We start from the raw sequence: 27,344 nt of genomic DNA on the forward strand, positions 1-27,344 counted from the left end.
CTTCAACAGATGAATGGCTAAAGAAACTGTGGTACATATACACAATGGAATATTATGCAGCTGTCAGGAGAGATGAAGTCATGAAATTTTCCTATACATGGATGTACACGGAATCTATTATGCTGAGTGAAATAAGCCAGAGAGAGAGAGAGAAAAACACAGAATGGTCTCACTCATCTATGGGTTTTAGAAAAATGAAAGACATTCTTGCAATAATAATTTTTAGACACAAAAGAGAAAAGAGCTGGAAGTTCCAGCTCACCACAGGAAGCTCACCACAAAGAGTGATGAGTTTAACTAGAGAAATAACTACATTCTGAACTTTCCTAATAATGAGAATGTATGAGGGAAATGGAGAGCCTGTTTAGAGTACAGGCAGGGGTTAGTTGGGGAGGAGGGAGACTTGGGACATTGGTGGTGGGAATGTTGCACTGGTGATGGGTGGCGTTCTTTACATGACTGAAACCCAAACACAATCATGTATGTAATCAAGGTGTTTAAATAAAAAAAAAAGAAAAGAAAATATGAAGCTTGACATCAGGTCTCTAACTTTTTGATAGGGCTTCAATAATTCTCTGTGTACTCAAGTATTTGATTCCACAGACTTTCAAGATTTGGCAGGTCACAGAAGTCGCATTGAGTACTGTCAGCTTTGATGAGGGTCCCCATGCCAAAATAAATCCTTGAGATGGAAGTTGAAAATAGAGATGCAAATACATTAAAAGAAGTTAGAGACTCCTAGTGAGTGCTTATCAAATTTCATTGATGGTTACATTTTTATTGAATTTCTCAATATATGTTTTATCTTTTTCCCTTTTATTTTTATAGAATTTATTAACCTTAATATTCTGCTTACTTTTAATTTTTTTGGTAAGTATATTCAGTTCATTTGTTTTGTTTGTTTTGGAGCCACACCTAGCTGTGCCTTACTTATTGCTCTACACTTTTACTGAAAAACTCAGGGGACCATATAGGGTGCCAGGGATTGAACTCAGGTTGGCCATATGCAAAGCAAGTGCCCTACCCATTGTACTATTTCTTCAATTCCATTAAGTATACCACTGAAAAAAGCAATGATCATGGTTTGGGCCAGATTTTAAATCCATTGACAATATTATGAGTTAAGCAGTAGGTGAATTTGCTTTCCTCTCTGGAAGAGTAGTGATTTAAGATTTTATGACTAGAGAAAGTGAAGAGCACAGTGACCCTCTGATGGCTTCATGGAAAGGATATTTAATTTAAAATAAGACTAGGGCTTACATTGTGTTCTTCAGGGTGAGTACAGTGTCACAGTTAGGAGTCAGTGGTCTGTAAGAAAATATAAACTTCTGGTTTTCTGGCTGAAAACTCTGGGATACCCCCAGGAGGGGAGCAGGTTGAGTCCCCTACCTGACAAACACCAAGCAACTTCACCCACACCCCATAGTTACTGGCACCTTGCAAACCTGCAAGCATCCCAATTTCACTGTTTCATGACTAATCTTTGTAAAGATGCTAAGCCCATGAAAGTTCCAAGTACACACATTTTCAGGTCTTCTCAGAGTGGAGGTGGGCAGCTTCTCCCCCATCCTCTGAACTGCCTGAAGCCTCAGCAGCCACACCCACCTCCCACAGCTACCACCATAGAAGCATTGGCCTAGTTACACAACTTTACCACTAATCACAGAAGAGATGCAAGGTAAGTTCAGGTGCTGAAACTTGTTGGGCCAGTTCTGTAGATCCTGTTGTTCCTGGAGGACACATCTGTGTATGGGGCCAGGAGATACCTCTAATATCTGAAAATATTGACATCTCAGAAGGAACACACCAAATTAGATGAGAAAGTAGAAGCTTACTAAGCTCAGTAAATAAAAACAACACATAAGGTTCAGTTAGCAACAGAGTAATAAATCCTCAGACAGTTACTTCAATGACCCCCTGTGAGATATAATAATTTTCACAAATTTTCTTTTACTGAAATATTTGATAAATCCAGTAGCCATATTTGCAACAAGCAATATAAAATAAATTATTTTGTGCCTGCTCAGGAGGAAGGCTTAAGAGGTGGATAGGAAATTGGGAATAATGGTGGAAAGAAGGTCACATTGGTGGTGGATTGGTGTTGAAACACTGAATACTCAAAACAATTGATGAATAACTGTAAATCATGGTGGTTAAATAAAGTTAAAAAAAAGAAATAAAAGGTGAACTCATTAAGTTAGTTGTGATCTGGATAGAACTGGAGAGAAATCATGTTCAGTGAAGTAAGTCAGAGGGATAAGGACAAGAAAAACAGATATTCTTCATATGGTATATAAAGGAATGAAAAGTAACCATTAATGACAAACCATGACTTGGATTAAAGCAATAAGAATGCCATGAAAGGGGACCAGAGAGATAGCACAGAGGTAAGGCATTTGGCTTGCATGCAGAAGGACTGTGGTTTGAATCCCAGCATTCCATATGGTCCCCGGCCTGCCAGGAGCGATTTCTGAGTATAGAGCCAAGAGTAACCCCTGAGCTCTGTAGGGTGTGACCCCCCAAAAAACAAAAAACAAACAAACAAAAGAATGCCATGAAAGGTGAAGTGGGGAATGTAGAGAGATGATGAGGATTAGATATAAGGGCATCAGTTAAGAGTCTCAGACATTCTGCTATTTTAGAGGAGGAGTAACTAAGTACATCAAATTTACAAGAGTCAAAACTATTGTATGTAAGTGATCAAAATATTAATAAGTAAAAGAAAATTAAATAATGAGTTTCTAAAAAGGTGCAGTGGGGAGTCAGAGGGAACATGTGGGATATTGGTTGGGAGTTCATTGATGTTGATTGGCCTTGTAAATAAATCAAGGCGCTTAAGGTAAAAAAAAAAAAAAAAAAAAAGTTTATGGGCCCTGTACAGTTTTCCAAGTGACCAGAAGGGGGAGACAAAGAATCTGCAAGTATGAGGTTGGTTCACTCAAAACAGAAAGGACTTACAGTGCCCCTCTCCCCCACTTTTTTTTTTAAAGTATCTTTATTTAAACACCTCGTTTATAAACATGATTGTAGTTGGTTTTCAGTCATGTAAAGAACACCCCCCCCTCACCAGTGCAACATTCCTATCACCAATGTCCCAAATCTCCCTCCTCTCTCTCCCCCACTTTTTAAAAGTGCTCATTTAGGGGCCTGAGTAGTGGTGCAAGCGGTTGGAAGTTTGCCTTGCATGTGCTAACCTAGGACAGACTGTGGTTCAATCCCCTGGCGTCCCATATGGTCCCCCAGCCCGGATCGATTTTTGAGTGCATAGAAAGGAATAACCCCTGAGCATCACCGAATGTGGCCCCCAAACCAAAACCAAAAACAACAACAACAACAAAAACAAACAGAAAAAAAAACAAAAAAGTTCCAATTTATAAATGATCTGTCAAAATTAGGTTATATGATTATACTTAATGTTAATACTTTAATAATTTTATTTTGAAATGAATGAATCATTCCTCTAACAAGTCAGCAGCTGTATTGTGCTCTGGGAGATGGTATAAGGCTGTGTCCTATTCATTTCATTTAAAACATAGAAGTTGTTAATTCTACTGCCCTATAAAATACTATTTATGGTAATTTATTTCCATTATAATTTATCTAACTTAACTAGACACATAGATTATAACCTGGGCTTACTACTAGAGTCCAAAATGTGTGTGTGTGTGTGTGTGTGTGTGTGTGTGTGTGTGTGTGTGTGTGTGTGTGTGTGTGATAGAACTAGTGAAAATCTGTACATATTTGGTGACCAGAAGTATTTTCTGTGAGCAGTAGAAAATACACACAGGGAAGAAAAGGAGTAAGATCAAGGGGTTTCCATACCAAGGAATAAACAGATCTATTATTTCATCTGAACTCTCCAAATCTTCCTGGACAAGATAGAACAGGTTCCTGATAAAAAGCAATGCATGATTTGAATGTGTCACACTTCTTGCTAAGTGAATCACTGGAAATAACCTCTTATATATTTTGCAATTTGGGTCTAGTGGTCAGGGGACAGTCAAAGGATGCTGAGTTGAGAGTAAAGTGATGGTGGACTGACTTGGGTTACTGCACTCATTATCTTAGCATGTTACTGAGGGACCTTACCATGTCCCAGTATCTTTTAGCTCTGGGCAGATAACAGTGACTGGATGCCAAAGTAGTTAGAGACAATTTTCACCTACTTTGTACTAAGAACAAATGATATGAATTCTAGAGAGGTTGCTAGATAACTCATGTTTTCCCTGAAATAAAAGTATGAGAATCTGTATTTGGAATAAGCAAGGATCTTGGGTTTTACCAGATTCCTTTCCATTTCAGGGAGAAATCAAGAATCACCTATAGGCCAGAGAGAGAGCATGGAGGTAAGGCATTTCCCTTGCATGCAGAAGGACAGTGGTTCAAATCCCGGCATCCCATATGGTCTCCTGTGCCTGCCAGGGGCAATTTCTGAGCGTAGAGCTAGGAGTAACCCCTGAGTGCTGCTGGATGTGACCCCCCCCCCAAAAAAAAAAAAGAATCACTTATATCCAAAAGTGTGATAGCAGCAAACCTGAGTTGTTTATACCATCCCATGGTTTCAATTATACCCAATAATCTTTCTAGGTGAAATATTCTTAAAGGAGATGGAATGGGTGACAATCCCACTATTAACAAACCATGTGGGAAAATTTATTGTACAATTATTGAAATTTATTGAACGTTCTTACACAAGGACTAAACACTAACCTCAGAGTGAATCAGTTTTCAAGTTGTTCCCATAAATTGGACAGACAAGCCACATGGGACTAGTCAAAGTACAAAGAAAACTCACATGTGTGAAATCATGTCAGTACCCAGACCTTCTCACCATTCTCAAACCATGGACTGTTATCCCCATGTGATAATAATGTGGATACAAGAAGTGATTTTTTTTCCCCCATAGAACCAGATTTGATCCAGAGCTCACCTTTCTACCAGCATAGCTCTTGTTCTCAGATAACTTCTCAAAGGGGAAGAAATGAAAAAATGCTGGCACAAGTTTGGGAAGTGCCAGCAGATTCCCAGGGAAGCCCATGGTTTTCAATGCAATTGCTCAAAAAGAGAAGGTGAGTTTTCAGGACTTCAAGAAACCAAGACAACAAAATCACTGTTAAAGATTGAGGAGGGGAAAGCATATGTAAACCTGAGAGAAGGAGCAAGAAGAAAGAACCAGCATGGGCAGTTTTCCTGAGAGTGCTTATTTCATTTGTCTTCGAAACCTCAACTGCCTTTCTGATGACAGGCTAGGAAGCAGGATTCCAATTAAAGAATTTCAAGGCCACAGAGGTGACAATGCTAACCAGCCATTCCCCTCCCCACTACATCCGCACAGCCTTTACTCCTCAAAATGGATGTACATACACACTCATGGGGTGGTCCTGCCACAGAGGCAGGCAGGCCAGGCTTTCGGCCACTTCCTTCTGGATGGGCCAGCCCCACGTTTCAAAGAAAGGGACCAGATTCTTCTGCACTTTTTCAGAGAATTTCTTCACCCACAGATTCATCCTGCCAGCATTGTTTTCGGGGAAGTGAGAAAGTGTTTGGTACTCAGCAAAGAGTTGGGTGAAGGGATCCCATCCAAAGGTCTCCTGGAGCTGGAAAGAGAAGAAAGGGTGGAAGAATAGATCAAAGTTGCCTTGCCAAAGTGGTTACAACATGCATGTTTATGTCAGTGATTTTCTTTTACTTCACTTCTTTTCTTCTATCATTCTTTTCATTTAGTGCTGGAGGAGGCACTTGGCCATGACATAATGGTACTTGAAAACTTGGGGTTAGGGGTACCATGGGACGCCAGCAATTGGCCTCCATGGTCTCACACAAACAAGGTAAGTGTTAAACACTAGACCAGTTGAGAAGGCCTAACACACAGCTTTTACTCCTGACCTATGAGATCACAGACTTTTCCTTCTTAGTACTTTGCTTTTTCTCTCATGGATCATAAGAAGCCAATTGGACAGGTGCTCTTATTTGCCTCTTCAAGCCATTTCACTTGAGAAGCACCAACAAGTACCACAGCTCTCTCAAATTCAGGGAGATGAGGGACTAGGCTGGCAGGGCTGGTGAAAGGGGTTCTGGGATCTAGGATGCTCCCTGACAGGGGGATGTTGGAGCCTCCCTCTCCCTGACACTCTGCCCAGTACCTGCAGGTAGGTCTCCAGAGCTGTCCATACGTTCCAGTCCTTCAAGGGTGCTCCCTTGCCCAGATGCTCTTTGATCCTATTTTCTCGTTTTGAAGGGCTTAAAGCGGGATGAGCCTGATCCCGGGGTATTCCCAGGACTGTCTCATGGACATAGACTGACCAGAGGTTGCAAGTTGCTTCTGTGGTATGAGGGGGGAATTCCCATCCATGCTGCTGCTGATTGTGACCCAGCTCGTGGATAGGTCCCCACAAGCCTGTGCGTCTTATATCTGCATAGCTGATGAGTTCCTGCACAGACTCCAGGTGGCACATAATGGGATACCCAGAGTGCATCCAGCCTGGGAACACAGAGGAAGAGATTGGGGGTGTTAATTCAAGTCCAATTCCCCTTTTCCTCCTCACAAGGAGAATGTGTCCCTATCATTTTGGTGGGTCCCCACAATTTCAGAATCTTTAAGGTGAGTGAAAAGAATCATGAGTCAGAATTAGAAGCCTTCAACCACTTGCCAGGGAGCAGAGCTCCAGTCTCACTATTTTAGAGGGATAATGATCCTTGTCCTTTCTTAAAGATAAGGAGGCAAGTGCTGGGCCAGAGAGATAGTACAGTGGATAAAATGTTTGCCTTGCAGGTGATGACCTAGATTTGCTCCCCAGTATCCCAGATGATTCTTGAGACCCACAGGAGTGACTCCTGATTACAGAGCCAGGAGTAAGTTCTTAGTATCACTGGGTGTAGCCCATAAAACAGAATAAGGAAAAACAACAATAACAACAAAACTGATCTGGATAAATTCTACTACTCAGTTCCAGAGTGTTACTTTTATCTAGATGGCCTTTCCTCTAAAACAGGAAAGTAAGAAACCTCCTTACTCCCCTTTCAACTAACCAATCTGTTATCTTCTGGGAAAAATATTTCATTGAGAAAAAAATTCAAAATATTAAAGCACAAAGCGGTAAGGCATTTACCTTGCATGTGCTAACCTAGGACAGACCCCAGTTCAATCCCCTGGCGTCCCATATGGTGCCCCACGCCAGGAACGATTGAGTGCATAGCCAGGAGTAACCCATGAGAGTCACTAGGTGTGGCCCAAAAAGCAAAAAATGTATTATATATGTAATATATATGTATATATATATATATTAAGGCACCATGATTCACACAGTCATTTAAAGTAAGGTATCTTTCATTTGATCGTTCATTCCTTCCTCCCTTCTACATACCACATATGAGTGATATGACTCAGAAGTAAATATTTCTGTTTCAGCCTCTCCTGGAAGCAAGCCTTATTGCATCTGAGAACTTCTAAGACTGATACTTCTGATATTTTTCTGCTCATCTGTGCCAATCAACTCACCCTACTCTCTTACCTCCCAGATGTAAACCCTGACCTCTTCCACCAGGAAATAATTTCTTTCATCCCTACTGAAATATGTCTGTTTCTTGTACACATGGACCTTAAAAGGCAAAGTTAACCTGGGAGTTACTGCTTCTGCAGGGCACATACCTGCTGAGATCTGCACATCAGCAACAATCCTCTCAGGGCGGTGGAAAGGGAAGGGCTGGGCAGCCAGCCTGGCAATTGCCTCCATCATCTTGTCCCAGAGACGCAGGACAGGCTCAGGGTCCTCCAGGGTCCGGAGGTTCTCGGTGGGCACCGTCAAGATGATATTGTCTGTGGCTAGTTCCCCCCAGGGGGCTGGGCTCTCCTGGATACTGCGCCTCCACTCTGCCAAGGATGTCTTACCTTGGAATAATAATCAGAGCCAGGTGATGGCACCAAGAACCTGTGCATAAGCCTTAAATGAGGAAGACTCCCTACCCCAAAATATTATTCCCCTGAAGTGCATGCCCCTTGCCCCAGCATGAAGGAGGTGGTCCTGGAGAGACACTGCAGTGCAGCCCTGAGCACCAAATCCATGCTACTTGGATGACTATTCATTGCTAGGACCATTGGTGAGCCCCAAAGAACACCACTAGGGAGGCTGACTAAGCCTGAAATGAAAGATCAGAAAATCTGTTACTCATACCCCCAACTTTCCATAAGCTGAAAAAGCCAACTTGCACTTGGGGGTGGGGTGGAAGGGCAAATAGACAAAAGAAACTATTGTCACCAAGGCCACATGCAATTAAGACAAGGATTTAATCTTCACTCTATTTGGTCCTCAAGTCTCCACAGGACATAGGGCATAAGGCACAATGCTGCCCCCCCTCCTGTGGGTCCCCTGCTGGCAAACCTCCTTGCTCCCCTTCACTACAAGACACAGCCCAGCACTGCCCTGCACACCCACTTCTGACCACACTCACCCAGCCTGTAGTAGGGGGCAGGCACAGAGTTTGTGATGGTGAGAGACACAGGACCCAGCTGGGTGCTCTTGGGTACAACAACATAGACCAGGCCCCCCCAGAGGCAGGAGACCGAATCAGTGGCCTGTTCCACACAGCACTGATGAGTCACCACCGGGGGTCGGGACAGCTCCTTGGCATTGCTCAAGTCATCAGTATGGCAGCCAATCAGCACCTGGAGAGGAGAGATTGGGGGTCCAGTTGTGTCTGGGGGAGGTCTCCGCACAGTCCTGTTCTGTGCTGTGCCATTGGTGGAGAGCAGAGAGGCTCTTAGACTGGGGATGAGGGGTGCTGACCATGGGGCTGTAGACTTACCGTCAGCCCAGCGTAGGTGGCACCATCTGTCAGGGAAACCTCTGCATTCCTTCCGGTCAGCAGGTACCGGCCAGTGCTGACCCAGAACTCCTTCTGGCCTGGCAGTCAGCACAGGGAAGCTGTGTTACCCCACTTTATCCCCTGCACACCTCAGCTCTGACCACCCAAGCTTGAACCTCCACCCCAACTGCTTCTTTCTTTGGGAACCACACCCAGCACATTTAGGACTGATTCCTGGCTCTGCTCTCCAGGGCTCAAGGGCTGTGGATCAAACCATCAAATTCCAGTGGGCTGCATGCATGCTAAGCACCTTACCTGGTTTCCCTTCTGTCTGACCCTGTGGAAATTTTCTGCTAAGGTGCTGGATTCCATAACTTCAGGCTCAGGGACACCCCTGGAACTACACTCACCCCACTATGGGGACCCCATCAGCTCCTGCATTCCTTGGTCCCTTTCCTCATTCCAGACCTGGGTTGTAGGCTTCAACTTCCAGGGTGACAGGCTGCTCCACAGGGTACAGACTGGTATCGCAGGTGCAGCTGCCCAGGCCCTGAGCCAGCTGGGAGCAGTCAGTGCCTGAGTGTGCCAGCTGGGTGGCCAGACTGAGGATGGCTGCCTCCAGGGAGCCCCTGGCCACTGGGTTCTTTTTACTAACAGCCGGGAGGCCTGCCAGATGCAGCATCTTCCTCAGCAGCCGATGCACAGAGACATAGGTGGGAATGCCGTGCGTGGGAATCTGCAAGAAGGCTGCCCCATCACTGCCCATTGTGGCCAGCCACGTCTGCTCCAAGCAGCCACTCCCCTGCTTCAGCTGCTCATGGAAGGCAGCTAGGGCCTTGCGGAAGTGGTAGCTGAGCATCTCGGGGGTGGGCACAGGGAAACAGCCGGGTTTGATGGTCTGAGCCCCGATACTCAAGCCCAAGCCATTAAGGATGTGGTTTCCAGGGAAACCAGCCATGGCAGAGCGCCTGGGGTGCTGGGAGGCCCACCACCAGGACTGGCCCCCGATGAGCAAGCCTCCTCCCTCAGCCACGAACTCTCGCAGGGATCCAGCATCCCTGTCGCTATAAGCCGTGCAGCAGTAAACTTGCAAATCGCTGGTCATTTGGTGTTCCACGCTGCACTGCAGGCCATAGTTGGATAATAGGAAACACAATTTTTCCAGACTGGTGTCCACGCCAACTCTGCCAGCCTGGCCTTTGGCCAGCCAGCGCACAGCATTGATCAAAAAGGGACTCATCTTGGGGGTGGACAGCAGACTCTCGTGGGCTGCCAGGACCACACGCCCTCGGCCATATCGGGCCCCTGCCAGAAAACAGCCCAGAGAGGGGTCCAAGCCCAGAGGGAAGGCCAGCGCCCCATGGACAAGAAGCCTCGAGGGGAGCCCTCCTGTTTCAATGTCCAGTTCAGAGATCCCTTCCAGAAGCTGCAGCTGATCTTGCCGAGTGTCATCCCCACACCTAAAAATAGCATGAAGGGATTTTAGCCAATGAATACAACCACTCGACATACTCGAACAAATACGGTAGATAGATAGAAGTATGGATCGATGAATGAATAGATGGATAGAAAATATATAGAACTCTGCTGGAACTCAGATGCCAGCACCCCTATCTGCCTGTCCTCTGTGCTGTGCTGCATTTTCGGCCTGATTTCATCCTGTGTGTGGCTCATCTGCGGAGGGCTAGCCTTCCCTGGAGGTGATTTTAAAGGCCCAAAAAGGGAGGAGCCAGACAAGTGCCTTCGCTTCGCGGCAGCGCACATCATTTAGCCAATGAATACAACCACAACACGTAGAAAAACTCACAATACAAAAAAAAAAAGAAAAAGAAAAAGAAAAACCACAATACAAGTGTGACAATAGGCAAACAATGCAGGCCAGTGCCAGACAGAGAATGAAGATGGCAACTCAGATGACCAAAACATGGCCAACCGACTAGTCAGTCTTTCAGATAAGAAGGTTAGAGTCGAAATATGAAAGATGTTCAAAGAACTCAAAGAAAGTATAGAAGAGAACACTAATAAGAACCAAGAGAATATGAAGATAGAAATGAGAAAACTCCAAACTGAAATTTCAGGACAAATAACAGGTCTGAAAAACTCAGTAGATGAACTGAAGAAAAATATGGATGAGCTTTCCCATGGGTTAACAGCAGCTGAGGATAGAACTAGTACACTGGAAGATGAGAAGAATAACAACTCCATACAGCATAAGAGACTGGAAAAAAACCTTAAAGCAAAGGATCAAACAATGGAAAAAATTACTCAAAGAATGGGAACAGATGAAAATAGAAGTCTATGATAAGCTCAACAGAAACAACTTAATCATTGGAGTCCCAGAGACCCAGGAAGAAAATCTCCAGGAAGAATCAACGGCCAAGAACATCATTAAAGAGAAACTACCAGAGCTAAAGAATACATGCAATCAAATCCTGCATGCCCAAAGAGTACCAACTAAAAGAGACCCCAGAAAAAACACCCCAAGACACATCCTACTCACAATGACGAACCCCATAGATAGAGACAGAATTCTGAACGCAGCAAGATCAAAAGAAGAAATTACATTCAAGGGAACATCCTTGAGATTTACCGCAGACCTGTCCCAAGAAACACTCAAGGCCAGAAGGCAGTGGTGAGACATTGTGACAAAACTCAATGAAATAAATGCTTCGCCTAGAATACTGCACCCAGCAAAACTCACTTTCAGGTTTGAAGGAAGAATACATGGTTTCACAGACAAACAACAGCTCAGAAACTTTACAGACTCAAAACCAGTCTTAAAAGAAAAACGGAAAGACCTACTTTAAGACAAGACTGACCAACAGAGACACCAAACTTCGATAGAAAAAGGGCACTAAATCCCAGGACAATTCTTTCTCTCAATGTCAATGGACTAAATGCACCAGTTAAGAGACACAGAGTGGCTAAATGGATCAAAAAACTCAATCCAACCTTCTGCTGCCTACAAGAAACACCCTAAATAGTCAGAACAAGCATAGACTCAAAATAAAAGGTTGGAGGAAAATCATCCAAGCAAACGACAACCATAAAAAAGCTGTAGTGGCCATACTAATATCAGATGATGCAAAGTTTATACTCAGAAAAGTTATAAGGGATAAAGATGGACATTTTGTATTAAGGGATTTGTACAGCAGGAAGAAATCACTCTCCTAAAAATATATGCACTGAATGACGGCCAGCAAAATATTTAATACAATTGTTGACAAATTTGAAAAATAGTATCAATAACAACACAATAATTGTGGGAGACCTCAAGACGGCATTGTCAACACTTGATAGGTCAACCAGACTGAAACCCAACAAGAATGTATTAGACCTGAAAAGAGAAATGGAAGAAAGAGTCCTAGTAGATATATATATCTACCCCCAGAAACCTGGATACACATTCTTCCCTAATGTACATGAGACATTCTCCAGGATAGACTACATGCTAGCACATAAAACATACCTCCATAATATCAAGAGGATACAAATTTTGCAGGCTACCTTCGCTACCACAAGGCCTTGAAGTTATATGTGAACTACAAAGAGACACAGAAGAAAAACTTTAATACCTGGAAGTTAAACAGCCTAATACTGAATAACCAGTGGGTCCAAGATGAAATCAAAGAAGAAATCAAAATCTTCCTGGAAACAAATGACAATAGAGACACAAACTATCAGAACTTATGGGACACAGCAAAAGTGGCACTAAAAAAAATTTATAGTTTTGCAAGCACACATCAAGAAAGAAGGGGCATACCTGAATAGCTTAATGATGCAACTCATAGAATTAGAAAGTGCTCAACTAAAGGACCCAAAAATAGGGAGACAGAAGGAAATAACAAAGCTGAGAGCAGAAATCAATGAAGTGGAAACCCAAAAACAATCTGAAAGATCAACGAAAGCAGAAGTTGGTTCTTTAAAAAAATAAACAAGATTGATAGACCACTAGCAAAACTAAGAAAGAAAGAGAGAGAAACTTGATAACTCATATTAGGAATGAAAAAGGAGAGATAACTACTGATATGGCAGATTCAAAGGATAATCAGAAACTACTTTGAGAAACTCTATGCCACTAAAAATGAGAACATGGAAGAAATGGATAAATTCTTGGACTCCTATAATCTTCCACGTTTAAATGAAGAGGATGTAGCATATCTAAACAACCCCATCACTACTGAGGAAATTAAGACAGTAATCAAATGTCTGCCCAAAAACAAAAGCTGAGGCCCAGATGGATTCACTAATGAATTCTTTCAAACCTTTCAAGAGGAAGTACTACCTATCCTGGCAAGACTCTTGCATGAAATCGAAGAAATGGGAACACTTCCAAATAGCTTTTATGAAGCCAATATCCAACTTGATACCTAAGCCAGACAGAGATGCTACCAAAAAAAGAAAATTACAGACCAATGTCGCTGATGAACACAGATGCAAAAATCCTCAATAAAATCCTGGCAAATACGATTCAATACCTCATTAAGATCATCCACTATGACCAAGTAGGTTTCATTCCAGGAATGCAAGGATGGTTTAACATCCATAAATCTATCAACATAATATACAACATCAACAACAAGAAAAATAAAAATCACATGATCATAGCAATAGACACAGAGAATGCATTTAATAAGGTCCAATACCCATTCTTGATCAAAACTCTCAGCAAGATGGGAATGGAAGGAACTTTTCTCAATATAGTTAAGGCCATCTACCACAAGCCAGTGGCAAATATTATCCTCAATGGAGATAAACTAAAAGCTTTCCCTATAAATTCTGGCACAAGACAAGGCTGTCCTCTCTCACCACTCCTATTCAACATAGCACTGGAAGTACTTGCTATAGCGATTAGGCAAGGAAAAGATATCAAGGGAATCCAGATAGGAAAGGCAGAAGTCAAGCTCTCGCTGTTTGCAGATGACATGATACTCTACTTAGAAAACCATAAAGACTCGACCAAAAAGCTTCTAGAAACATAGAGCCAGGTGGCAGGCTACAAAATTAACACACAAAAATCAATGGTCTTCCTATACACTAATAGTAATAAGAAAAAAATGGACATTAAAAAAACAACCCCATTCACAATAGTGCCACACAAACTCAAATATCTTGGAATCAACTTGACTAAAAATGTGAAGAACCTATATAAAGAAAACTATAAAACTGTGCTTCAAGAAATAAGAGAGAACATGCAGAAATGGAAACACATACTCTGCTCATGTATTGGCAGGATTAACATCATTAAAATGGCAATACTCCCCAAAGCATTGTACAGATTTAATGTGATCCCTCTAAAGATACCCATGACATTCTTCAAAGAAGTGGATTAGGCACTTTTGCAATTCATTTGGAACAATAAACACCCTAGAATAGCTAAAGCAATCATTGGGGAAAATAATATGGGAGGAATTACTTTCCCCAACTTTTTTTTTTTTTTTGGTTTTTGGGCCACACCCTGTGCCGCTCAGGGGTTACTCCTGGCTATGCGCTCAGAAGTTGCTCCTGGCTTCTTGGGGGACCATATGGGACACCGGGGGATCGAACCGCGGTCCGTCCTAGGCTAGCGCAGGCAAGGCAGGCACCTTACCTCCAGCGCCACCGCCCGGCCCACTTTCCCCAACTTTAAACTTTACTACAAAGCGATAGTTATCAAAACAGCATGGTATTGGAATAGGGACAGGACCTCAGATCAGTGGAATAGGTTTTAATACTCTGAGAATGTTCCACAGACATACAATCACGTAATTTTTGATAAAGGAGCAAGAAATCCTAAATGGAGCAAAGAAAGCCTCTTCAACAAGTGGTGTTGGCATAATTGGATAACCACTTGCAAAAAATTGAACTTAGATCTCCAGTTAACCTCATGTACGAAGGTAAATCAAAATGGATTAAAGACCTTGATATCAGACCCGAAACCATAAGATATATAGAACAACACATAGGCAAAACACTCCAGGACATTGAGACTACAGGCATCTTCAAGGAGGAAACTGCACTCTCCAGCAAGTGAAAGCAGAGATTAACAGATGGAAATATATTAAGCTGAGAAGCTTCTGCTCCTCAAAGGAAATAGCGCCCAGGATACAAGAGCCACCCACTGAGTGGGAGAAACTATTCACCCAATACCCATCAGATAAGGGGCTAATCTCCAAAATATACAAGGCACTGACAGAACTTTACAAGAAAAACAAATCTAATCCCATCAAAAAATGGGGAGAAGAAATGGACAGACACTTTGACAAAGAAGAAATACAAATGGCCAAAAGACACATGAAAAAATGCTCCACATCACTAATCATCAGGGAGACGAAAATCAAAACAATGATGAGATACCACCTCACATCACAGAGAATGGCACACATCGCAAAGAATGAGAACAAGCAGTTTTGGTGGGGATGTGGAGAGAAAGGAACTCTTATCCACTGCTGGTAGGAATGCTGTCTAGTTCAACCTTTATGGAAAGCGATATGGAGATTCCTCCAAGAACTAGAAATCGAGCTCCCATATGATCCAGCTATACCACTTCTAGGAATATACCCTAGGATCACAAAAATACAATTACAAAAATCCCTTCCTTACACCTATATTCATTGCAGCACTCTTTACCATAGCTAGACTCTGGAAACAATGAAGATACCCTTCAACAGATGAATGGCTAAAGAAACTGTGGTACATATACACAATGGAATATTATGCAGCTGTCAGGAGAGATGAAGTTATGAAATTTTCCTATACATGGATGTACATGGAATCTATTATGCTGAGTGAAATAAGTCAGAGAGAGAGAAAACCGCAGAATGGTCTCACTCATCTATGGGTTTTAAAGAAAATGAAAGACATTCTTGCAATAATAATTTTCGGACACAAAAGAGAGAAGGGCTGGAAGTTACAGCTCACCTTATGAAGCTCACCACAAACAGGGATGAGTTTTGTTAGAGAAATAACTACATTTCGAACTATCCTAATAATGAGAATGTTTGAAGGAAATAGAAAGCCTGTCTAGACAGGCGAGGGTTGGGTGGGGAGCAGGGAAACTTGGGACATTGGTGATGGAAATGTTGTACTGGTGATGGGTGGTGTTCTTTACATGACTGAAACCCAAACAACACAATCATGTATGTAATCAAGGTGTTTAAATAAAAAATATATTAAAAAATAGCATGAAGGAAAAAAGATCACTGTGGTTGTCAAAGGCCTGACAAAGGTCTTCCTGTCAAAGGTCTTCCCTCCAAAGTCTGAGATAGTGCATGGACTTCAGATCTACACTCATCACCTCCCTGCACAGATCATTGAAGACATTTAACAGGTGAAGCAGCTGCCCATGGCATCTTTGGTAGAGTATGGTGCCAGCTGCTTGACCCAGGAGGCCCTAGATTGGAAGAAACGCGCAAGCGTGAACTGGCCATGTTTTACATATCTCAAAACCCACCTTCTCTAAAGGCTCAGGACTGACAATTCTACCTACACAGGAGTGCACTGAATGTTCAGGCTTGAATTCATGACATGCTTCACTTTGTTCACTGTGGTGCCACACTGAGTGGTGCCAGGGGCCAAGAAGTTCTAGGGTTGTGCCTGAAGCCTCACACAGGCACAGTATATGCTCACCTCGACATCTTTTTCCAGATTTTCACATATTTTTAAATAATAAAACATACTAATGGTTTTAATAGCATAGCCTTCAATGAAATTATTGTGCTAATGCTCAATTTATTGAGGTAATATTGGTTTATAAAAGTATATATTTGTGTGTGTGTGTGTGTGTGTGTGACAGTCAGTGATACTCAGGGATTACCTCTAAGTATGCACTCAGAGATTATTCCTAGTGGTACTTCAGGGACCCATATGGGATTGAACTGGATCAGCCTAATACAAGGAAAGAGTCCTATCACTCTAGCCTTACAAGAGTGTAACTACCTTCAATTTACGCTATTTTCATATCACACCTACCAGCCAAGTACCAGTCACTCAAGACCACATTCTATAAAAACCTTCCTTTCTCCAATGTCCTCTCTCTCTTAGATAACTTCAGCTATGTTGTCAACTATACATGCCTGTTTTCACTGGATATTATTAGTTCGTTGGCTTTGCTTCATTATGAGTGAAGTTAAGTTGTGGTTTTCCTTTCTTTTTTCTGACCTATTTTACTCAGCATGATACCATCTAATTCCAACCAAGTTTCAGTAAGATATCATGTGTCTCTCATAGCTGAGTAATATTTTATCATCTATACATATCATATCTCTATTTACTCATCTTCTATCAGAAGTTTGCATGGTTTTCAGAGCTTCCAACTGTAATGCTGCAAGAACAGAAGGGTGCATATATATTTTTTAATTAGTAACTATATCTTCATTGTCAGCCTCTTGTAAAAATGTAGTGTGCATCTTTTCTCTTGTTCAGTGGGATGTCTTCTTACTTAAATGTGCTTCTTTAGAAGTTGACACTGTTATCCTACCATACCTACCAGGCATGGGCAAATAGTCAACAACAACTTAGAAGAAACTTTGACCCTTGATGTCATCTCCTTGGTTTATTTGATCCTCTTCTGAAAGAGATTGAGTTCCCTTTTCACTGCTTCGAGGACTGATTCAGTAGCTCATTAAGTTCTGGATCTCGAAAGCTGCACTACAAGGTTTATGAGGAATGAGACATTAATCTGAGGTTAATGCTTTCCACAGGCCTTCTGAAACGTTCTGAAAGAGCAACAAGTTCCTTTGAGCCTGATTTTTGCATTCAAGTTCCTTCAGTGACTCCCAGGGAGTAGAAATACAGGCGTGCAGTCAGTTACTTCTCTTGGGTTTAAGACCTATGTTGAGGTCCTTTGTTGGTTTTTAGAGGTTACTCTTCCCTATTCCGATGGGGCAGTTCCCTAAAGGAGTTCCAGAGCCTTCAGAAGAAATTTGAAAGAATAGAACCTGCTAGGTCAGTTCAGGAGCTTTTGATCAAGATTTGTTGGCAGGGAACTCTGAATCTGAGCTGAGTGAAGGTATTGTGCTGAGGGCGTTGGTTGCATGTCAGGGCATTCTTAAGAGCTGAAAGCTGACCATGCCAGTCAGCTCCAGCTCAATTCAGAAAGCTTCTGAGACCAGCCAACTCCACTTCCCATGTAATATCATCATTATGTTGTCGATAGGGCTATTCATCACAATACTAGGTCACACTCTTTCTTAGGATGGGTTTGGATGCTTTCGATTTAGGTCTATATTCTGGGTGTTTATACCAGTATTTGTTTTGTTTTGGGGTCACAGCTGGCAGTGCTTAAAGATTTACTTCTGATTCTGTGCTCAGAAATCAGAAATGGCTTAGGGGACCATTTGGGATGCTGGGGATTGAACCCAGGTTGGCCCTTGCAAGGCAAATGCCCTATCTATTCTGCTACTTATTGCTCTAGCCCCTACCCAGAGTTTTTAACAACTGGTGCTGTCCACAGATTTCTTGTCAAGGCATGGAAAGTTATTGCTACTGAACATATAATACACATGTCCAGATCACGTAGCAGGATTACTATAAGTTTTGATATTATTATTATTATTATAAAGAATGGCTTAGGGTTGAGAGTGAAGTGTGTAGGACACTTGCCCTGCATGCAGAAGACCTGAGTTTAGTTCCTGGCACCCCATATAGTCTACTAGGACTTAATGCTAAGCTCAGAGCCAGGAGTAAGCCCTGAGCACCACTGAATGTGCCCCCCCAAAACAAAACAAAAATTGGGATGGTTTTGTTTCTGCTTTAATAGTCTAGAAAGTGTTTCTTTTCACGTGTCTGCAGGTATGAGAAGGTTGAAAGCCATGGATCTAGAGAAGCACTAGAGCAAGTACCTGGGGAAATAGTAACAGCAGCCAGGATCACTGATATTTTCCATAGGGAGTGGCTGGAAATACAGATAGTGAAACTGGAAAGTGACTGTTATTTTCAGGGTCCTTTCAGAAGACTCCTCAGGCAAGCTGCTCTGAGCTGAAATTGAATATGAATAAGGAAAATAGGCCTGTTTCTCAAGAGTTGAGAAAAAATTCAGACATTTTTCCCATAGTGCTTTATATCACACCAATATGGGCATTGTTTTCAGATATTTGGTACTTCAATAGTTCTTTAGGTTTTAATTTTATCTATTATATCATGATAATTTTCCTATTTCCTGTAAGCACTTGTTGAACATGTGATATTTTGTTGTTGCTTTTGGGGGCCACATTTGGCTGCACTTGAGTTTACTTCTGCTTTTATCCTCTAAGGACCATATGAGATGCTGGGGATAAATCCAAGTCAGCCATGTGCAAAGCAAATGCCCTACCCATTATACATCTCTATGGCCCTGTGAATATGTGATTTTTAATGGTTGTGTAATTGTTCTGCAGTATATAACAGTATAATAATTATAACAACCTAATAATTTAAGCAATATTATCTTCATAAATACTTATATTCTTTCCATTATATCACTTAATAGTGAGAAGCTTATTAAAAATACTTCTTGCCAATATTTTCCTTAGAGTCTAGTTTTCCCTGTTTCTCCTGTTAGATGCTCTTCTCTTCCTCTGGCAGCATCTCCCTTCAAAAGATGCTGCCAAAAGGTGGGAGGTAGGGGAAGATGGATAGATGATGTTAATTCATCCAGAGAATACACAACATAACTTCCTGCGTGCTGACCTGTCTATGAATCATTTCCCAGAACTTACTCTAAAACAAGGGAAATTTGACCAATTTTATCAAATTCTGTTTCCAGTGGTTTTTATAGAAATGTGGCAAAAATAATCACTAGGGTATTTATTACAATATATACCTAGTGGTTGAACACTGAAAATTTAGTTAAACTTAACTTAAATTAATTAAAGTTTAAATTTAATTTAAATAGAAAAATTTTAAATTAAAAATGGAATACTAAATTAAAATAAAATACTAAATAGAATATTAAAATTGAAAATAGAGTACTAGGGCTGGAGTGGTAGTGCAGCAGTAGGGCGCTTACCTTGCACACGGCTGACCCAGGACAGATCACAGTTAGATCCCCCGGCATCCCATATGGTCCCCCAAGCCAGAAGCTATTTCTGAGTGCATAGCCAGGAGCAACCCCTGAGCATCACCAGGTGTGGCACCCCCCCCAAAACCCCCACAAAAATAGAATACTATAGCTTCATATGTCATTATATCTAACTAAATAAATTATGTCATTTATACAAAATCTAAATCTTCATTTATACAAAAATATACCTTAATAAATTATACTTCATTTATAGTTTAATTAGACTATATTGTCTAATTAATATTAATATAATACAATTATTATAAAATTTTATAAAATATAAAAATAATATAATTATAATTGATATAATAATTATCTAATATTCGGAAGCTATAGCCAAGAAATAATATTGCATTGAATAAAAGGCAAAGATTGTATGTCACTGATCTATGAATAAATAAACAGATATGTGAGTATGACTTTATATATAAATGAACAAGAAGTTAGATAACAGTACAGGAGGGAAAACACTTATCTTTGATGTTGCTGACTAGGGTACAATCTCTGGCACCACATAAAGTCTCCTGAGAACAAGCAGGAGTGAATCATACTGATTCATACTGAGCAGAGTCAGGAGTATGCCCTGAACAATGGCTAAGTGTGTCTCATAAAGCCAAAAAAAAAAAAAAAAAAAAAGAAGAAGAAGAAGAAATAAACAAAAAGATCTGTAAGAACTGGGAACAGCTTCCCACTCCCAAATTGGCAATGCCACCTACCTGACATGAAGTGGTATCTTGGGGACCTTTTTAGAGACTTTGAACCGGGTTGTGTCCCCATAGGTGTCTGTAAAGTACACTCCAGCTACACATGTCACCTGGTTCCCTGGAAAATCAGACAGTACCTTATCTGCACCGTGCTGGCTGGCCCAGTACCAGGCCTGACCCCCGATGAGCAAACCCCCTCCATGTTTCACAAACTGGATCAGCTTTGTGGTGGTCATGCTGTCAATGTAGGCATTGATGCAGTAAACACCCAGGGCTGGTCCTGGCTCTGGCTCTATGTGTACTTCGACCCCAGCGAACTGAAGGATGTTGGCTAGTTCTGCTAAAGATGGGTGTATTCCAATGGAACAATCGGGTGTGGATCGAAGCCAGTTCACAGCATTGAGAAGGAAAGTAGCCAGGCTGGGGGTCTGCAGGTAGCTCTCATGGGACGCCACCACCAGGCGACCACGGCCATAGGAAGAGGCAGCAATGAGCACCTGGCCCTTGCCATTCACCATCACTGGGAAGGCGGCTTCGCCAATAAGCAGCAGTTCACAGGGGACAGGGCCTTTAGGGACATCCCAACTGGTCACTGCATGCATGAGGACCTCGAAAGCAGAGGAAGGAGCTGTCATTGTCGTAATTGGGGCAGCTGTGGGGAGGAAAGCAGAGACTCAGAATTCTAGGAGCAGAGGGAGGCAGGAGTAAAAACAGCAACAATAAATGCAATGAGAGGTACATTCCCATGATGCCCCAGGATGCAGTGTACAAGGAATATCCTTGATTTAATCTATCACATTCATAATTAGTTGTAGATGATTGTGGGTGTACCTATTTAAGACCCTAGACCCACCCATTTCTGGGAGGGGTCTTGGGAACCGGATAGTAGGTGTAACCTTACCTGCTAGACCCTCCCATTCCTGGGAGGGGTCTGGGAAATGTTATATAAGGTTTGGACCAAGGGAATTCGGGCCTTTTGGCTTTTTGCCTTTTGGCTTTTTGCCTTTTGGCTCTTTGCCCTTTCTGCGCTGCTGTGCGCTCTGGCTTCTGGGTTTTTGTGTTCTGGTCTTTAACCAGCATGGAGCCCAAAGGGAAGATGGCTAACAGGAAATAAGATGCAGGGCTAGCAAAATATGGCTGTGCTTGAAAGGTTATGAATAGGCCACACACACGTGGTAGCTAGGGCTTAAATAAAGATGATTCTTCCTGACGCCTGACTGTGAGTGAGTGATTTCACCTGGGCCTGGGACTCGCCGACTGCATGGAGGTTGCAGAGCCACGTGAACTGGAATGGCATGGAGAGAAATCCACCGCCATCCAGCCCCATCGTTAATTATTTAATGCTACAGATGATGTTAACTACAAAACCACAATATCCCTAGATTTTAGAGAACTACCATTTGGTTTCTTGCTGTAGATGACTGTGCCTTCCTTGATGTAACCTTGACCATAAATTCTTATATAGTATCATTGCTGTAATGAAACCCCAACATTATTGTTGTACTTGATGTCATGATGCAAATGCTTCTTTACATAACTTTGTATATAATTTACTTTTTAGATCTTGCTGCTTTCAGCATTCTATATCTGTGGTTTTCATCATTCTGACCAGTATGTGTCTGAGGTGCTTTTATTTGGGTCTTCCTGGCTCTCTGGGATTCCAGTGATTCTTATGTTGTTTCTGTTCAATTTATTTCAAAGGTGTATTGTCATCTGATCACTTATTCTGAGGATCTCCCCCCATTTTCTGCTTATTTTAAGACTTCCAATTTCCGATCTTGTCTGAAAGTGTTATACAGTTCATAGTTCAGCTCATTAATTCTGTCCTCAGCACCTGTTATTCTACTGGTGAGGCCTTCCAGTGGCTATTTCATATTTCTTACCAAGTTTTTCAGCTCTGTCATTTCTGTCTGACATTTTCTCATTTTTACTCTCATATCCTCTTGAGTCTTATTGGCTGTTTGTTCCACAGTTTCTTTGAGTTCCTTGAACATCTTCAATATTTCTTCTCTGAAGTCATTATCAGAGAGGCTATATTGGTGGCTGATACTATTTGGGTCTTCAAAACTACTATCTTCATTCATTAAGCATAGTGGTGTTCTGTGCTGCTTTCCCATTGTGATCTTCGCAGTGTGCTGGTGTTTTTGATGTCTTGTGATGGAGCTCATTCACTAGAAGAAATGCACAACTGCAGAGCAAAATGAGGCAGCCATGATTTTCTTGGAGTGCACAGACCTGTGGTGAATATGACTCTTCTGAGTCAAAGAGGAGCCTACGTCCAGTCTTACTGTCTGCCTCAGTTTTGGGGGACTGTGCGGCTGGATGGAACCCAGCTTGAGTGTCTGGAAAACCCCTCCCCTCTTCCTGGGTCATGGTGATTTTTTCCCCCTCAGGGTGCACTGATCTACATTGCTATCATGTAATTCTATACACAAATCAGATGATTTTTCAGAAATGCCCTATAAAGTAGTTTGTGAGACCACTGCTCTCATGTGATATGCTCAGGCAGCCTTGCAGTGTGAATTGAACCTAAGGGAGAATAAAACCTCCTTGTTCTCTCATCATTGACTTTCCGTCAGGGTGTTTGATTTAGCAAACATCCAGGGATAACATGTGAACTTAAAACTTTTAGGAGAAGGGCCCTATGTAAATAAGTAGATGTAAAAGGCCTGCTGTGACAAAAAGCAAGTTGGCTTGTGCTCTGGAAAAAATGCCATAAGTGGAAGACAGCAAGTTCCTCTTGGAGAAAGGCCATGGAAAGGGCCATGGAAGCTGGCACCTGCTCCAGCTGAGATCTGGAAGGCTCCAGGGAGGAATATGGCTTCAAGGAGGAGGGCTAGAACCAGGGACTAGACAAAGATGTTGGAGCTTGAAGAGCTCAGCCAGCAAGTGAGAAGCCCATGGTTTGATTCATCCAGACAGGAAGCAAGCCTAACCTTTCTGAAACAGACTTTGTTCGGACAGCTAGGACAGCTACAGCAGTTAAAACTGTCCCCTGGTTAAGGGGTGTGTCTGTTGCTCCACTGGGGTATGGCTTGTGGTTTCTGGAACCTACACATTTTGTGAGTCTAACACAGTTGTTGGCTACAGGAGTCACTATCGCCCCCTACATAAACAGAGAAGAATGCATCCCTTGCAAAGTTGCTTTGGAGGCTAAAAGGAAGCTATAAGGGAGTCTCTCCTAGGTGGATGATCTCTGAGCAAGCCTGGTTGTCTCCAATATGTCCTTTACAGCTTCCCTGATGGACAGTGAAAAGCAGGATGATCTGGTATGAGCACACGATGCTACCTCCAGGGCCCGTCTCTGAATCAGTTGCTCTAAGGCCTATACTACGGGTGCTAATCTCCCTCTGCATGTGTACCCAAGGAGGTAGCTGTGATGTGGGTATAAACTAATATTCATGGAGGGGATAAAGGTTAAATCTTCATTCCTCAGAGGAAGTGAACTCCAACTCTCAGAGCAGCAAAACACCTCACTCCTGCTGGTCTTATCATCCACAGGTATCACTCTAGGGATGCAGATGGGGCTCATTTTCCTGTTACAATATCCACGCTGTAGTTCCATCATCCAGTGAGCCAGTGCTGTAGTTCCATCATCCAGTGAGCAGGCACAAACCACTATTTCACCTTCATTTGCTGGTCTCCAGTTTTCCTAAGCCCACACACCTCATTTGGGTTATTTTCATCATAGTCCATCCAACACCATGTGGTGAGCTCATGTTTATGTCTGGGACATCTCTCCCCCTTTTTCTCCCTTCTTCCCTTCTTCCCTCCTTTTCTTCCTTCCATCTCTTCCTTCCCTCCCTCCTTCCCTCCCTTCCTTCCCTCCCTCCTTCCCTCCCTTCCTTCTTCCCTCTCCCTTCCTTCCTTCTTCCCACCCTGCCTCCCTCCCTCCTTCCTTCCTTTCTTCCTTCCCTTCTTCCTTCCTTTCTTCCTTCCTTCCTTCCTTCTTTCCTCCCTTCCTTCCTTCTTTCTTTTTCCCTTCCCTTCCTTCCTTCCTCTTTCTCTTCCTTTCCTTTCCTTCCTTGTTTCCTCCCTCCCTCCCTCCCTCCCTCCCTCCCTCCCTCCCTCCCTCCCTTCCTTCCTTCCTTCCTTCCTTCCTTCCTTCCTTCCTTCCTTCCTTCCTTCCTTCTTTCCTTCCTTCCTTCCTTCCTTCCTTCCTTCCTTCCTTCCTTCCTTCCTTCCTTCCTTCCTTCCTATTTTCCTTCCTTTTCTTCCATCAATCTTTCCTTCCTCACCATGCTCAGAAGTTACTCTGGTTCTGCCATCAAGAATCATTCCTGGCAATGCTCAGGGAACTATATGGGTCTCCGGAGTTCCAAGCTGGTTGCATATGTAAGGCAAGCACCCTATTGGCTGTATTATTGCTCTAGACCCCCATTCTGTTTTTCTTTAATTAATAACTTTATTTAAACAGCATGGTTGCAAGTTTGTTAATAATGCAGTTTTTTTCACAATTGCAAAGTTGTTAATGACTGAATTTCAGTCATACAATATACAGTACCGTCACCAGTTCACATTTCCTGCCACCAGTGTTCCCAGTTTCCTTCCCTCCCTCCACCCCATTCTTTTAAACTCCAAGATATGGTTTCATTGTAAGGTCAAGTCTATAAACTTGGCTCTGGGTCTGAAGACATCCAGGTGGCCTGCAGCTTCTTTCTCAACCAAACACCCATGGGTCTGCGAAATGCCTTCCCACAATCCCATTTTTGTTTGTTTTGGAGCCACGCTGGCAATTCTCAGGGGTTACTCCTGCATTCAGGGATCACTCCTGACAGAACACAGGGAACCAAATGGGGTGGCAGGGATCAGACCTGGGTCGCTGCATGCAAGGCAAACACCCTACTACCTGGTATGGCTGCAGCCCTAATGTGTTCTCCTTAAACTATTTTCATTGAGGTACCCAGGTTCACAATACTGTCAATCAGATTTTTCCCTGATACATCAGTCGCCCCCATCCCATACCATGTAAGCTCAGTTCTACAGACAAAAATCTTCCTCCTAATTAGTTTGAACACTTAAAAAAAAACAACTTCACATCTGAAATCTCTTAAAATTGTAATCTTCCAGGGCCAGAGCGACAGTACAGTGAGAACCTAGGTTTGATTTTCAACATCCCATATAGTCCCTCCCCCGACCCCACCCACCCCGTCGCGCACTCTCACTCCCCGGGGAGTCTTTTCCAGAGCACAGAGCCAGGAGCAAGCTCTGTGCACCCCAAATCCAAATAAAATAAATTAAAAAAAATTTAAATAAAGCCCAGGGCTGGCTTTTGGCTTTTCAGTCAAGGACAGACCTGGAAAGGACACACCCAGTTTCCAGCAAAAATAACCTCTGCCCCACGCGTCTCTTTGGGCCCTGCCTGGGACTCTACTCGAAGCCCCCCTCACCTCTCCCCCCTGGGTGCTCACACCTGGCTGGGTCTGGGACCCCGACGAACAGGCTCTCAGAAGTGAGTGCTCCAGGGTCTGCAGACAAACAGCCACTAGGGACAGAGAGAGGGAACGAAACTAAAAGGCCCAAGTGGGGAATTCCGCCAGCCACTGCCTCGGTCCCCTGCGTGCAAAGTGTCAAAGTGCAAAAGGCCCGCCCTGGGGCCCCCCAGTGCAAACTTACGCTCGGGATCCCTGGGTTCGCTCGTCTGGCTCCAAGTCCCCGTGTCGGCCCTAGTCCTACCGGCGGACACAGCGGAGTGGGGCGGGCCGAGCCTGGCCGCGGCTCCTCCCTGCACAGCGCTGGGGGCGAGGCCGGGTGCTGTGCTGGGTCCACCGCGACTAAGTCCCTGCTCCCGGATGCCCCGATCGCTCCCGGGTCCGAGCGGTGCTAAGTTGCGGATATACTGCGTGGGAGAAGCAGACTCTAAGTTTCGGGGAGATCAGGCACGGAGGAAATTGCTCTCCAGCCCCAGTGTCGTAAGTGGTAGTGGGTCTGTCGTGGCCCCATGTGCCTCCCCCCCCCCCCCGCCCCAGCCCTCCGGCTCCGCGGTCTTCGATCCCGCGCCCGTAAGTGTTGCCACTGCGTCACCGCTGCGTTGCGGGGTCGCCCCCTGGCGGTGTACGTTGGAATTCCATCAGTGTTGATGGTGATTTCAGCTTTGTTTTTATTTTTTTAACTAAAAATTTAGGATCAATTTTAAATTTATTAAATTGCCTTTTGTTACAAAGTTGTTTATGATTGAGTTTCAGACAATGTTTGAGCAACTGTCCCATCACTTAGTGTCCACTTCCTTCACCAATGTCCCCAGTTTCCCTCCTACCCCACAGTCTGTCTCTCTGTGGCAGACTCTTCTTTTTTTCTCCCCCTCCTTTTTTTTTTTTTCCTTTAAGCAAGCACTGGGGTTTGCAATACTGTTACTGAAAGGGTATCATGCAAGATATACATGTGTGTGTGTGTGTGTGTGTGTGTGTGTATATATATATATATATATATATATATATATATATATATATATATATAGTCAAGATATATAAGGCACTGGTAGAACTTTACACGAACAAAAAAACTTTCATTTAATCATTTCTTGGGGCCGAAGCAGTGGCGCAGAGCAGTAAGACATCTGCCTTGCCGGCACTAGCCTAGGCGGGAACACGGTTAGATCCCTGGCGTCCCATATGGTCCCCCAAGCCAGGAGTGATTTCTCGCATAGCCAGAAGTAACCCCTGAAGCGTTACCAGTTGTGGCCCCAAAACAAACAAACTAATAAACAATAACTTTCCAATCCCATCAAAAAATGAGAAGAGATGAACAAGAACCCCCTCAAAGAAGAAATCCAAATGGCCAGAAGGCACATGAAGAAATGCTTTATATCACTAATCATT

General features: G+C 43.1%; 1 protein-coding gene across 1 annotated transcript; it reads right to left on the minus strand.

Annotated features, from left to right (window-relative positions):
• Positions 1 to 4,652: 4,652 nt before the first annotated feature.
• On the minus strand, positions 4,653 to 26,157 carry LOC126012171 (TRPM8 channel-associated factor 2-like). Its single transcript, XM_049776002.1, has 8 exons — positions 26,143 to 26,157; positions 20,539 to 21,178; positions 9,271 to 10,262; positions 8,803 to 8,900; positions 8,449 to 8,662; positions 7,649 to 7,888; positions 6,144 to 6,481; positions 4,653 to 5,597 (listed from the first exon to the last, which is right to left on the minus strand). The coding sequence occupies exons 2-8, from the start codon at positions 21,159 to 21,161 to the stop codon at positions 5,346 to 5,348; spliced, it is 2,757 nt and encodes a 918-aa protein (XP_049631959.1). The 5' UTR covers positions 21,162 to 21,178; positions 26,143 to 26,157; the 3' UTR covers positions 4,653 to 5,345.
• Between the last annotated feature and the right edge of the window lie 1,187 nt (positions 26,158 to 27,344).

Source organism: Suncus etruscus, chromosome 1 (assembly GCF_024139225.1).
Source record: "Suncus etruscus isolate mSunEtr1 chromosome 1, mSunEtr1.pri.cur, whole genome shotgun sequence".
NCBI classification, from domain to species: Eukaryota; Metazoa; Chordata; class Mammalia; order Eulipotyphla; family Soricidae; genus Suncus; species Suncus etruscus.